This window comes from Centropristis striata, chromosome 11 (assembly GCF_030273125.1).
Source record: "Centropristis striata isolate RG_2023a ecotype Rhode Island chromosome 11, C.striata_1.0, whole genome shotgun sequence".
Lineage (NCBI taxonomy): Eukaryota > Metazoa > Chordata > Actinopteri > Perciformes > Serranidae > Centropristis > Centropristis striata.
Window position 1 is genome coordinate 14,906,054 of NC_081527.1, and position 15,441 is coordinate 14,921,494.

General features: G+C 39.7%; 1 protein-coding gene across 1 annotated transcript; it reads right to left on the reverse strand.

Annotated features, from left to right (window-relative positions):
• Positions 1-296: 296 nt before the first annotated feature.
• Positions 297-2,812, reverse strand: ticam1 (TIR domain containing adaptor molecule 1). Its single transcript, XM_059344074.1, has 2 exons — positions 2,555-2,812; positions 297-2,385 (listed from the first exon to the last, which is right to left on the reverse strand). Exon 2 carries the CDS (start codon positions 2,243-2,245, stop codon positions 470-472), a length of 1,776 nt encoding a protein of 591 aa, XP_059200057.1. The 5' UTR covers positions 2,246-2,385; positions 2,555-2,812; the 3' UTR covers positions 297-469.
• Positions 2,813-15,441: the final 12,629 nt, after the last annotated feature.

A 15,441-nucleotide genomic window follows, 5' to 3' on the forward strand; every position in this document is an offset into this window, starting at 1 on the left:
CTTGACTAAAAGGTTTAAGTTTCAGAGTCACTCATGTAAAACTGTACCTTTGTATTTTCTCTCAGATATCAGAACAGTAATGTTATATGCTGATGCTGCATTTCAGGAGCAGTAAGGTGTAACAACACCGCTCCCTAGTGTCTACAGTGGGTTTGTACAGCTTCTGAGAGCTGTAAGTTTATATCACATATCAGTCAGTAGATGGCAGTCCTCTGCTGAATATCGATCTTGAACTTTCATTCTGCTCAATAGACTCTCTTCTCTGCCTCCTGTGAAATGATTAAGATGGCACTTAATTGCTCTTTTGACAGTTTTATTGAATTCCTTCCACCAACAGGTTTAAATGTCACCAAACAATCTGCAGTGAATTCCCCAAAGTGGTTGTTAAAGCTCTGACATTTTAGTGTTCAGACAAAAAAACATCATTAGTTCTCTTATTTTATTATTATTTCAATAGTTTTCTGTGAGGTTATTGCTCCTCCTCCCTGTATTCTGGATCATGAATTTCTTGACCTTGGCACACTTTCATATTGGAGCCATCACCAATCATAATGTACTGAGCATTTTCAATGTGAATAGTTTGTTGTTGATGTTGCAGAGCTCTGTTGTCCTGTTCTGGTGGCAGAGGGAGGCCAAGAAGACGTTTTTGCTCCACTTCAAGCCGATGCTTCTCTTCCTCCAGCAACTTTGCTGCTTCACACTCTCTGATCAACTCCTTTTGGTGCTGATTTAAATGCTTTAGTCTCTCCTGCCTCTCTATCTGCTTTTTCACATCCTGTTCTCTAGTCCAGCATTTTTTTTGCAGTTTAATCTTCGCTGGAGACAAACACAGTGGTATTCTCCTCTCAAAGTTCTTGTTCTCCACCAGTGGACTTATTGTCTGCAAAACCATAGGCATGCTCTGTTTGGGCATGCAGTTGTCGTGTGGCAGCAGAGGAATAACAGTGTTTTTCTTGTATTTCTTGTTTAAGGTGTTGATAAGAGCGCAGTCCGTCTCCATATTCTGCTTGTCACTGTTAAAGTTGCGGGTAAGCAGCAGAACAGTGAAGGCCGAGTTGCTGATGGCGTCCGATAAACACTCAAAGGTGCTTTTTCCAGGGACGTCAAAGTCACCAAAAAAAGTTGCACCCTCACAATCGATGACCGTTTCCAGTTTTTTCTTCATGCTCTCGGCCATATCTGCATCCTCTGGTGCATGCAAGATAACAAATGCAAAAAATCTTGCCTCATCCTCCTCTTCTGCATCTTCATTTGGATCGGTCATCTTGGGTAGAGAAGTGTTTGCTGTTGTAGGTAGTGCAAAGTTTGGTTCAGTGGTTGGTGTCTTGGCTTGGTTGACAGTCTCTTTCTGAGCCGTGAGACTGTCAAGCTGACTGCTCTCTGCAGCTTCATCCATCTTTGAGTGTATCTTTGCACCAAACATAGAAGATTCACTGGATTTGGGCTGAGATGTGAGAGATTGTCCGAGTGAATTTCTTGCTCCAGTCACAAGGAGAATGGGAGCGCTAAGATTGGATTCATCTGATGTTTGTGAAATTATGCTATCACCATGAAATGAGGCTGTTGGAGGGAAACTTATCTCTAGATGAGTAGGGTATGAGGGCATTGAAGAGGTGGCCTGCAGTGGGCTGGGCAGACTGTGAGTTGACTGATCTTGAGACAGATTCATTTTTAAAGCTGTGTTTCCTTCATCCAGGCTGCTAAAAGGATCACTGTAAGACCCTGACCTGAGCTCATTTGAGGAGCACATCCACTCTGCAAACTGAGGCCCACAGACATTTTTAGCTTCCTCTCTGAGTTGACCATACTCCAGACCCTCGCTACTGTTTGTTCTTTCATTGTCACTGGAAAGGGCTCTCTTATAGGCCAGATCTCTTAGTTGTGGATCACACAGCCTCTGTTCTGTCAAAACCTTAAAAATACGAGCCAAAAGTGCCAAAGATTCTCTTGTAAGCTCTTGGAAATGACCACAGTGAATGGCAAATTCTTTTAATTTGCCTCCACTCACCTGCCACTTTTCAGCTAGATGTTTAGCGAGGCAGTTGTCCTCCAACATCTGGAGTCTGTTCAGGGCCCGCACCTCTTTCTGGAGAATGATCAGACTTAAGGCGTGTACGATAATATCCTCCGGAGACTCACCCAGCTGGAATGTCAGGCTGAGCAGTCGTTGCGGAGGTGCTTTAACTAGTATGTCCCAGACCTCTGTGAGTCCCGGCCCCTGATTTTTTTGTCCCCTGTGGCTCATTTTCAGTTTTAGGTGCTACTCAACGTCCAGCCTATGACAGAAGCTGACAGGATCACATGTGATTATCCGACTTATCCTTCTTCATTTCTTCACAAACTTGTTGTAGTGAGAGGTGCACAAGTTCATTGACATTCTTCTTTCTGTAAATAGGTCAAATGAACAAACATCAGAAGTTATGCATTCATGATTACAGCATGTTGGCTTTCAGTTCTGACTGCATGTTAAAGCAGTTGTATATTTGTTTGCATAAGAGACTTGATCAACAAAGATTAAACTTGAAACAATCATTAACGTGGCGGAATCACTCACCGGCATGGAGTCTGAGGAGCCATAACTTTGAATTTAGTCTGTGTGTTGCCAGCTCAAACAAGGAAGTAATTCAGCATGTCTCTCCAGTTCAGTTCAACCTGCAAACAACTTTTTCTCCAAATAGGAAGATCCAGGTGCATTTGTACTCGACCAAAGATCACTGCTGTTGAGTTTTGTCAAACCTTTGGTCTTTTTTAAGTTTATCAGTGACCGTACCGGTGTCAGTTGTAGGCCTGTTCTAGCTTGAAAGAGTTTATGCAACACAATGATGATGTCACAGGTTGTGAAGTAAGGGAGCCCATGAAGGACAAATGACAAAAGCAGGAAGAAAGAAAAACATAGTTCTCCAAATAAGTTCCACTCTCCTTAACAGGAGGAAACTACAAACAATACAAACATTTACCAAAAATTCCGCCTGCTTGTATTACATGCACATATGATACTCTGACAACTTTTTGGATTGAGTCAGCTTTCTCACAACATTGTTAAAAGAAGCAACTTGTGATGAGTGTGGAAGTCTTTAGCTCCTTGTGCACAATGGGCTCAGAAGAGAGAGGAGTTCTGGCTTCTCCCCCCTCTCTGCCGAGAGGCAAGTGTATTTTTATCCACGAAGGAAACCTCCAACCCTGTATTTACCAGGGGTGGGGTCACAGCAGGCAGAGTGCAAGCCAGCATCAAATCCCTCAATACAGTGCAGACAGAGAGCCTCTCTGTTCTTAGTGCTGAGTTCAGTGTGATATGTTTACTGTACGACCACTTCTGAGGGATTACGGTAACTCCATAGGAAGTGTGGTTTCTATGTATATTGTGGTATATATATTGGCATCTTTACAGAATAAAGCATTAGCATTCAGCTATATAGCACACAACCAAGCCTACAGCTCTGTTGTTTTAAGCATAACTCCATCTATAGCCAATAGTATACAAACTAAGGGACTGTATGAAAATTATTAGGGTAGAAGGAGAGTGGAGGTCGGCCAAAAAAAGCGGAGGGCTTTCTTTTCACCAAAGGGACTATAATTTATTTTTTGTGGTAGAGCAGGGGAGTGGTTTATATTTTATTTTGGCCTAGCCTTCTTATTTATACATAAATTATATCAAGTGGTATTATAGCTATTGGGATTAAGTAATGTATTAATTAAATTACCAATGACGGCAGTCCTGAATTCACTTATAAAAATAAAATAAATTTGAATCCCTTATTAAATATTTTAGGTAGTTTTTTTGGTGGATAATTTTTTTTACAGGATTTTTAGTTTATTATAAAGTTTAGTTTAATATATAGTTTTTTTTTTTTACATTCACGTCTTTTTTTAACATCTACTGTTTTTTAATGTCTAATTTTGTTGTTTAATAATATTTTATCATGTTGAATTTTTATTTTTTATTTTATAAAGAAATAGTTTTAGTTTAACATTTTTTAAATTATATACAGTGTATATATACATATATACATATTTTACCTTCACATCTATTTTAGTCTAGTGTTTTTTAATGTCAGATTTTTTTGTCTATTTGTCATTATTTTATCGCGTTGCATTTTTATTTCATTTTATTTTATAAAGGAAAGTTTTAGTTTAACTTTTTTATTATATACAGTATATATATATATATATTTTACCTTTACATCTATTTTTTATCATCTTCTGCTTTCTCTTGTCTATTTGTCGTTGTTTCATTGTGTTACATTTTCCCTTTTTATTGTAAATTGCTCTATAAATAATGTTTTTAAATCAATATTATTATTGTTAATATCATTTCACTCAGGATCATACCTAAACCACAGAGATATAACTGTGCTGAAAGGGCGAGGAGCTTTCACCACATATTTTGTCACTGCTCTGTGACATTCACTTACCCTGTCCTGACTCATGTTTCCTTTTGCTGCGAGTGAAAACAGCGTTGGCTCCTGGGTGGGTCGGGGGCTGCACCACACCAGCAGAAGCCATAGAAGCAAGAGTAAATATAACACAGTGAAAATAATATTTATTCTGCAAATATCAGCTAAATATATTGTTGGTTTTTCTGCATGCAGGTTTTTATAGGTCACAGGATCTGGTGGGTCGCAGAATATGGTGTAACACCGGCACTTGTCATTCTCAGGTTATCAAAAATGCAACAAGCTCTTACTTTAACATTATGGACTGTGGATAAATAATTTAGCAACGCATTTGTTGCCCCCCTTATGCCCTCCAGCAAATATTGCCTTTAGCAGTAGTTCCATTGACTGTGAAGTGTATGTACACGTTTAAGTTAAGGCGGTGTCAGTCTTTTTAATAACTGTGTTGCTGAGTTAACATGTGTTTATAGATGTCGCTGAATTTTTGCAGATGCCTGGTGTCAGAAAGAGATAAAAGAGACCAGAGATCATGAGGGAAGTCATAAGGGATTTGTTGGAGAGATTTATAATTTTGTTATGTCTGCTATATATTTGGCTATAACAATTTTACTTCTAATCTGTATATTGACTATCTTATAAAGACATTTTTTAATAGTTTAATTGGGAAACACCATTAAGCAAATTCAGTACTGTTCAGTATTGGATTTTTAGGCATTGGGGAGAAATGTTGCAGTCTTTTAAGTTAAAGGCAGAGCCTTTTTTTTAAGCATGTCATTGGGCAAAAATTCAAGAATAACATTTCAGTATATTGTTATTCAAGTTGTCTGAGAGAAAACTGAACTTCTGCCCCCCCTCTTGGCTCTGTTTTCAACAGAAAATCTAGTCCGTGGTGGCAGACTTTGGCCAATCACATTTCATTTCAGAGAAAGGGCATTGTCTTATGGCTGATTTACAAATGTAGATGCGTGTGCATGTCCCTTCAGATGGTGAAAACCTGATTCTATGGCGAGAAATCCTGCAGAAAAAAGCAGATTTTCCAACATTGGGAACAACTGTGCAACCTAAAAAAGGACCACAGACTTCTAAAAAACAGTCGAGAAGAGAGTCTGACAAAAGATGCAGTAAAACACTTGTCAATATCAGTGAAGTGATCCAGAGATAGTTCAGCCTTCTGCTAACTGAAGCTAAAGGCTGTGGCTAATTCAAGTCCAAAGTTATCTCAAAGGGCTTTCCAGGCCCACAAGTTGGGAAAGATAACATGACAGTTATTCTCCTAGGATTTCTGCTATATATAAAGACATCAGGATCACAATCAATATGATTGAAATTAATGTATAGTACTCATAAAGGTTTTTATTTGAAATGTGTGCATGTCTCCGCTCATCTGGTGGGAGGGGCTTAAGACAGAGATCGGGGAGCTGTATTCTTCTAAATTCGGGCATTTGCAGTTTCCAGAAAATAGAATCAGAATCATTTTTTATTTGCTGTTGTGTATTGGTGCATAACAACAAACAAACAAAGTACTAAAATATAGATATAAGACAAGTACTTCGGTCAAAAGACAGCAGCTTAAATAGAAAAGAAAGAAAACGGCGTACCCCAGCTTTAAGGAAAGGTTACAAAAAAATATTTCTCAAAAAAGTGAACTGTAGGATTCAGAGCCCTCCCCTCCCCAGCAGTCACTAACTCGCCATGATGTGCACATACATTTTCTTATAAACGCTCGCACACCATATATGCCCCGCTATATCTCCCTAACACATACACACATGCAAGCAGATGCACACATAATCTGCCCCTAACATGAAAGCACTGGCACAAAAAAAACAACACACACATTCACACAGCCTCAGGATCATCCTCAGTCAGTTACATAACGCGCTGCCAAACGTCCATCTTTATTGAGGTCACTTCTTTTAACGAGAAACACGCTCTCCCAGCAGCTGTGTTAGTCAGCCTGGCGGTAAATTTGCCTTCACCTTCGGGCAAAACATATAGTAAGAGGATGTCAGTTCGGCAAATCGTGACTTTGGACAGCTTTAGTAATGGTGTTTGGAGCAGATTCATTCTGACCTCTGCTTGTTTTTAAAGTTGAAATATTACATTGTTTCTACACAAATGCATGCAACTTTGCATGGTTTATTTCCATGAACTAAAAATGCACAGATCGGTGGGTTTGTGCGTAGTTTCTTGCCGTGGGAGAGAGCCCCGAGGGAGACACAGAGGGGTCACATATAAGAGGCTTTAGGGCAGACAAGTGAAAAGGAGGCCCTTTCTTGGACAGAGACTACGGATTAGGATGAAAGACGCATGAGTGGGGGATGCTCTCTCTTTTATTTATCTGTCTCACACGCTTGCTGCATCTCTCTACCACATTCTGCGCGATATCTATTCAAAAAAAAAAATGAGCAAGAGATAAAGAAGAAGATACAAAGACGGACACAGTGGAAGAAATGGAGATGGAAGTTCAAAGCTATATAGATAAGAAAGTGAGATAGGGGCAGAGCAAAATTGGAATTGAGACCTTGACAGATCGATAGCCTCTTTAGAATTCAGTTTGTGAGAGGCCAAGAGAGGCCATGCAACGCGCTGCTCTTTTCCCAGCCACTTGATTCGTCACACATGCTAAGAGAATTTAACACACTCGCTTCTGGCAGGCAAATATATGCTTCACACACATGTACATGTGAAGACATACACAGATACAAGGCCGTGCACTCATTCAACCGAGTCCACGCCCCAGTATGGACTCTATTGAAACACTGAATGAAACACCTGCACTGCAGCCACGACTGCAGAGAAGTTTTCATTTTCTCAAAGTTTTGTTGAGAAAATGAAAGAAAGCTGCATATAGCTTTAACGTCTTATGCAACAGTGTATTTTGTTCCGATTATGCTCTGTATGGATGGCTGCAGCTTTAGGTAGCCTACATACATTGAGGCAAACTCCATCCATGCGTGTGCTGTGTATCAAAGCAAAAATAACCCTGGCTATCACACACTGAGGCTAGTTTATGTTGTTGACAAAGCGGGGCCAACAGATCTGAGTTAATGTGACAGTTAACTAGCATTAATTCAGGAGCAAAGGTAAATGTAGCGGGCCTGCGGACACGACAGGGGAGTGCGGTGGGGATGGGAAGACGTGTGTACTGTACCACACTGGACCATGCTTGGGTGAGCATGTAGGCCATGCCAACAACAATGCATAATACAGCCTCTGGTGATGGGGGATGGATATACACACACACAACACCCCAATCTCACACACACATAGACGTACACACGCACAAGCTCACACGCATGCACAGACATTGACGGTGATGGGGCATGGAGCAGTTTATGCTCATATCAAGAGAAAGTCTTTGATCAGTGTGACAGGAAGGGCACTCGCCCCAAAGGAATTAGCTAACTCTTGCCTTGCAAAAGCACATCCCACAATAAATCAGGCATGTTTGCATTTGCAACAGAGGAGAGGGAATATCTGATATTTAACTTCATTAATATGCTAAATGTATGAATATGATTTGTTCCAGTTCAAGCGTCCAGAGTAGCATGTCCAAGAGTGGCATGATAACCATAAAGAGAAGAATGTGCAGAAATTCAGGTTGCGTGTATAATCCTCTCAGTTTAATAGGTTGTTAAGCCGCACAGGCGATTTACATTTGGCTTTTAAATATGCACAACCACCAGTTTTATTTCTCCTGTAAATTTATGAAAAATGACACACTATTTCTGACATGAGGATTGTGTAAAGGATTTAATATTTTGTTTATTTTTGCCCTCGGAGTCTGAAGTTATAGTGTTTTATAAGTATACAATTGGAATAAATATTAAGTGGCACCTCAACAGCTTTTCTGATTGATAGTCTTCCATCCAGTTTACATTCTGCCTGAAATTCTTCAAGGTATTATGCTTTAAATGTACTAAATATTGTGTATTTATAATTTATTTCCGGGACATCCTGTCGGATCTGTGCCTTTTCCGTCCCCAGGACATTACATGCATAAATATGCATGAAAAGTATCTGTATAATACATTAAATTATGAAGCGAAGTGTCCTGCACTTTGTTCTTATTGCACTTTGTAGACACAGCATGTAAAACCTTAATGAAAACTATCTAGAACACTAGATTTTATTAAGAAATCTTTTTTTGTCCAACACTGATTCCCAAAAAGTCATCCCACTGTGTAAAATGTAATAAAAACAGAATGCAATAATTTGCAAACCCTTTGTGACCTACATTCGATTTAATACACCACAAAGACAAGATATCTAAGCTTTTTTTGCTTTTTAATAGACTCATTCTGAAATTGATGCATTCTGTTTTTATTTACGATTGACCCAGCGTCCCAACTTTTTAAAATCTGTGTTATAATATTGTTTGACTGTTTCTAAATTAGATATAAAATATGTTGGAAATTCATACTACGTACGCACGTTAAAATACACAATTTAGTCATGCCCCCATGTTTTCTTTCAGTCCTGTAACCCTGACACATTGCCCCCCTTTGGGACATTTCAGAAGTCACATGATTAACAGGAAGTAGCATTATTTGAGTCTCCTTAAGGCCACGGGGAGACCATAAGAATGTTTTCTCAATATTTTCTGTATTTTGTTATCATATTGCAAGCACGACTGATAATGTCTCACCATACAATCCTTCTACATAAATGATTTCTTTCATGTTATGTTGTTTTTTTAAGAGAATTTTGGTAAACCACCTAAAGGTCCTCAGTGTTCCCCTCCTATTGAAATTGATACCATGTGACTAAATCATAGTCCTGTTACTTATATGAGCCATCTTCAATTTAAAAACATTATTAGATTGTTATTACATGCAGTGCTGAAGTTTAATTGTGACAACATGCAAATGGCGCCAATCCAGCTCAATAATATGACACTCTTGAGAAGAGTTACATGGGAACATATTGCGTAGCTATGTCACACTTTACACAATCTACTGTAACTTCTGTAACTACCGTATCCACCTCATAGTAGTTATTTTATGCCAAACTAACTTTTTTCTAAACCTAACTGTGTAGTTCTGTTGCCAAACCATGTTTAAAACAGCGACCATTACATTTAAGTATGAAGACGTGTTGATCACCTGTCAGCGGTAGGGACGCTTATTTAGGAAACACTCCTGTGGGTTGTATTAGCGGGTAGGAACAAATGACCAATGTGGTCAAAAGGGTTGGAGTACTAGTTGTCCAGAATTAAAGACCTTCTTCCTGTATTTACTTTTTTGCGGACCAAGTGAAGTGAACCTTCTCACATGGTCTGTAGTGAAACATTTTGGTTTGCTTGGATTTTTCTCTTTGTGAAAAGAAAGTTTACAAACTCATCTACTGATTTGGACAAGAGCAAATGAACTCTAGGTGTGAACGTGGCCTCATAGGGACTGCTAGGTTTTTATGTTACCGTTGGACAGAGCCAGGCTTTTTCCCCCTGATAATCAACGGCCTGAGGACAGAGTTGTTGAAACTGTAAAGCCATTTAGTACAAATCGTTGACTTTCGGCTATATAGATACAACTGGCTTTATCTGACTTGTAAAGTGTAAATTGGATCTCATTTTGGTCAGTGAGAAAGGTTGCTAAAGGTTTTAAAAGTCGTCCAGCCGTTCATAGATTTGTAAAGAGGGAAGAGAACAGAAGTGAGAGAACAAGAGCACAGAGCAGAAGAGGAGAGGAGAGGAATTAAAACCAGCATTGTATCAGAAATGAACAGAACTAAAAAAAAATAAATGGACCCAATCTGGTTGCACTTGCCGTTAGAATAGCTGCCTGTCCAAAAGCCTGTGCCCAATCCCCCATGTCACTTTTGTCCGTCTCCAAACCCTGCGGATGCTCCGCTTGTATAGCAGATGCACATAACCAAAGGATGTGAGGCATGAAAGCAATGGGAAATTCATTACATATTCCTACCCCCCTCCGTTCACCATAATCACCACAATTAGCAGACATCTGCAGTGACTCCAAAGCTGGGAGTGTATTCAGGCAATCAGAGCAGCTTCACCGACAGCACTGACTGCAGCCCCCTCTGTGATGGGCCTCATCCTGAAGGGAAGCATTCCATTAGAAACTCAGTGATTAATTGAGACGGAGAATTTGCTCCTGGCATCGAGCAAGAATGAAACCCTACAGGAGGCTTCCATGATGGCAGAGCTGTATGCGGGGTTGGTGGAGGTGGTCCGGAGTTGCCGGGACTGTGCCATACTGTTGATGTTGTGAGATAAGGAGCTCACACTGTGGTTTCTCAATTAGCTGTTTTAGAACAGTTACCAGACAACCGCTATGTGAAAATATTCTGACCCATCAAGTAAACAAAATCTGTGTGTGTCTAATGATAATCCAGATTTTATAGCTACTTACATTCATGGGCAAAATAAGGCGATTGGTAGGGATCGCTATTGCTAGTATTCCCTGTTCTCTTGCGGAAATGTGTTATTTGGATTCCCAAATTACCCAAAGCACTATAGTAAACTGTCTGCTTTTATATAGCCTACCAGCCACTCAAATAGCAACACATGCCAGCATTTACTCATTCACACACATTCCAGGACCCTTTCGATTACTAGATGATCACTCTACTTCCTGAAACTTTGAAGTAATAGTTTGACATTTTGGAAAATTTGTTTATTAGCTTTCTTGCTGGGAGTCAGATGAGAAGAGTGAGAGAAAATGAGAAGCTAAATCCACCCGCTGTTAAGCTATCATGAAGACTCAAAGCAGGGCGAAACAGCTAACTGTCTGTATGTAGCAAACCTTTAGCACCAGTTTGCAGACCTAAGAGTTTTTTCTTCTTGTCTAAAGGCCGTTTCGCACTGGGGGTGTTTTTTTTCCTTTTGTGCAATGAATTTGCACGTCAATTTATTTAAACTGTTGTTCTTGTAATGAGTTCATTCACACAAAATGCAATTATTACACTGCAAAAGAGGTCGTTTATCTGAAAATTTACACCGCAAATAAAGGCATCAACCAATCACACTGTGTTGGATACTTATGTGGATTGTAAAATGACAACACCGACCTTCCATAGCCCGAACCATGGAAGCAAGGCGGTGCGTACCTGCTCCACGTCTTCCGGTATTACCTTTCACAATAAAAGCCCTCGACATATACACAAAGTAACTGTTTCCCAGAGGGGGACAGACTATTTAGCTCAAAGTAAACTCAATAATATAGCTTATAGCAGGTGAAACAACAACTTACCTCAGACAGATGCTGCTCTGGGTCAATAGAATCTCAGTCGTTTTTTCTACCTGTGTGAATCAACTCAAATCTACTGTATATTGAGTGTTTAACTGTCGCCAATTCAAATTGCTGCTGGTATGAATATTTTTGATGCCAAGGTGAGTATTTTGCATTATTGTGTCATTTATCCGTCATGCCCCAGGGGGCTTAACTCTTGACCAGAGAGGGAACGAACATATTTCCTGAAATGTCAAAATATTCCTTTAGAACGTCTCGCTGGATAATTCTCAGAAATGTTGAGTGGCCCACTGTACAGTGTGTGCTCCATCTGTAGAGGATGACAGCGTGTTAGACAGCTCATTACTGAAGCAGTTGGAGATGTCACTCTTACTAGGCACAGTATGGGACAGCCATGGTTTTAAGCCTCAGCTTAATACGTTGTCATGGTAATCAACAGTAGCACATCGGACACTTTCCATTTGTGCTGAGTCCAGGGCTGGCTGGTGTCTGGAACACACACACACATATGGACATAAGAGTAAATACGCATATCACTCTAGCTTGCACAGGCACGGCTGCACATGGGCCTTATGCAAGAAAAATCAACTTTTTATGAGCGAGACAGGCAGACGTGTTTGCAGATTTATGAAAATACTTTTTGGCCTTCATAAGATTGATTTTTAGATTTTGTTATTGGCAATACGTGGTGTTTACAGGATGGTCGCCTACTCTTGACTTAGTTGCTTTAAAGATATAATTACCGGAGGCGAAACTACTGACTTTACCTCTTGTATGAATTTTGTGGAAAAACACTTGATCTTGTATTCTGTTTGGTTTTTATTCCCATGAAGTGTGTTATTGTGAGTGTATATAAGCTGTATAGAAGTCCCGCCCAAACACCCCCTTAACAAACCCCCCATAACAGCTATCAATCAAGATGCTTTATTACACCAAATAACAAATTAAAACGAAACTTAAAACAAAAATGAACACTTGAACAAAAGCATGATTAGAACTATGTAAAATGACAGAAATTTATTTGACGTGTACTTTGATTTTTTAGTTGAGGCCGATATGGTAACATGGAGGGGGTGGAATTTCTGAGCGTATATTACGTCTTACGACAGGGTTCACGTGGGATTTATCAAACGATCGTATCTCACCAATCAAATCGTAAAATTCATCGGCTGTTGATAAATGTGGCGGCTCGTAACGACCGTCATTTAAATGTCACGCCCTAATATATACCCGATTCAGAAGGCTCGCCTTCAGAGTTTACGACACCGGCCAAAAAGAGGATTTTTCCCCCTAAAGTCAGCTTTATTAGCAAAGTGCACCATTACAAATAACAACAGTAGCGATATAGACATATTACAGAAATACGCAGCGACGGAAGTTTATGAAATAAAAGTACTTCTAGTTATAAAGTCAAACAAGTTCACTGAATATTTTACATTTGGAGTACAGACTTAAAAGTTTTCACAGCTTTTAGGTTGAAGGAGGTAAGCAATGTTTTAAAATAAGTTTTAATACAAAAAAAAGAGGAATTTCTCAGAGTCAGAAAGTGAAACGCTAACGTAAACGTAAATAAGCTTGTACAAAACAACCTATGGGGTTATGTATTTGCAGGAGGATAGTCTCGTTATAGAGGGTTTTCAAAACGCGTCATCAGCGCATCATCAGACCGGCAGTCGCCATATTAGAGGTACTCCGCACAGGCACTGAAGTAAGATCCCGAACGTCGTCAGGGAAAAATGGGTCATTATTGCCGTGTTTTGTAGTACCAATAGGTCAGGCCGAGAAAAACATTTGGAGTATTATCGACATCCAAAAGTTATTAAAAACCAGGGAGAGGAATGCCAGAAGTTCTCTGAGAAAAGGAGGCGCTTGTGGTTGACAAAGCTCTCTTACTCTTGTCAGATAAGTGAAATGTTGATTGCAGTGGCTCAAAACACATTTTATTTTTATTTTACACATTCTAGTGTAATGATAATAATATTTTTAATAGTAAATAGTAAAAACAATTATTGCTTTTATTGTTTTTACTGTTTGCTTATTTTACTGTAAAGCACTTTGGTAACTCGGGACACTGTCTATTTTAAATGTGCTATACAAATAAAGCTGCTATTGACATTGACATAATATAATTCATATCAAGCTACCGCATGTGGTAATTATGACTTAATATATATTCTGATCGTTCTTAAAATGTAGAGCTAAAATGTGCTGTATTTCATGGATCCAAGAAGAGGGATCAAACTCATAGGGATCTGCAACACCAATAAACCATAATTTCTCGAAATATCGCACCTTTTCTTGTTGTCCAAGTCTTTCCCTATATGCCTTTGTGTCTTGGCCACATTTTGAATAGCTTTTATGTCATGTAGACATGGCTAAATTCACTTAAACTATCCAAAGAGCACAATTCTCCATTGTACTCCATTCATTTGTTTACACAGAGTGCCCCCATAATGGCCGCGCCTCCGAGTTACCGTCCAGAATGTGACGTCTGTGAAAACCCTCTATAAGGGCTACACGGTTGTGTAGTGGTTAGTGGGTTGGAATCTGACTCTTCTGTGTGGAGTTTGCTTGTTCTCTCCTTGTTAGCGTGGGCTAGTGATAGTCTGGCGACCTGTCAAGGGTGCATCCCGCCTCTCACCCAATCTCAGCTGGGATTGGCTCCAGCCCCAAGTTACCCGTGTTTAAATAATTGGTTAGGATAAAAAAAAGTTCAGTTCCGTTATAAATGTTAATTTTCCATTATAATAAATGCTTGTGGTTTCTTTACTTTCCTACAAGCCATCATGCCTGGTGTTACTGAATTTTTCCACTTTCTACATGGTAATTCTTTAAGTCTGGAGTAATTGTTAAGTGGTTAATAAATGGATCCCCAGTGGTATTCCAGGAGGTAAGTGGCCTACTGAAGACAAAGTATGTTCCTATTGATGCCTTACCACTGAAATAAAAGTTACAAGTTATTGATCTGTTATAAAGGATGGCTTATCAGAAAGTAGTGCCAAAATCTTTACACCCATGGGAACCACATGACACTTCAATTAAAACGAAAAGATGAATTTCAGCAAATATGGAATTATAAGGTTTTCACATTATAGCAGTCACACACATAAACTCCCACACGGTTAGATTTGTGAAAGAGCTGTGATTGAAGCTGCAGCTAAATTAAGAGGAAAGAGAGATTAGAAGCTTAAAGGAAATCAAGCCAAGGCTGTTGCTCTCGTTTGGATGTTTGAAATTAGACTGAAGACTGAATAAATCTAGGTGCTATATACTTCTGAGAGCATCATTCCCACCAGTTATGCAAATTAGCCTTCAAATCCGCACAATAATCAGATGATGTGCCGCTTTGTTGAGATTTGAGCGTGCTATTTTATCGGTTTAACAGAGACAAGAGCAGAGCGTCTACCAAAAAAGAGCTAATTTGTGGTGGACGGCCTCTTGACTGTCGTAAAATCGTAGAGTCACAAAGAAATGGGTGTGATCCTCCACTTGGTGCTTCCTTCCTTCCATTCCAAGGGTCTGGGCCTAATAAAGGCCTGTGTGGTGTAGCACAGACACACCGCCTTTCTTGCTGTGTGGAGAAATGTGTTCAATCACCATGGCTACCGGTCAGAGAAGAGCCCCCGCTGTGGCTATTAGGATTTCTCTGTCTGCTCACACACCGGCTCAGTATGCAGGTTAACAACTCACAGTCTGTATTATGGATGTGAATCTGTGTGTGTGTGCAGGAGGCCTGTAGGTCAAGGGTGCTTCTGCGTTGTAATTATCCCCTTTTGCTGAAGGAGTGGTGGCGTTTTTTAAATTCAAATGATCATCTATAGGAAACACCTAAA

Bases quoted from the DNA above. Each gene is read 5' to 3' on its own strand.
- ticam1 (XM_059344074.1), bottom strand. From the start codon at position 2,245: ATGAGCCACAGGGGACAAAAAAATCAGGGGCCGGGACTCACAGAGGTC.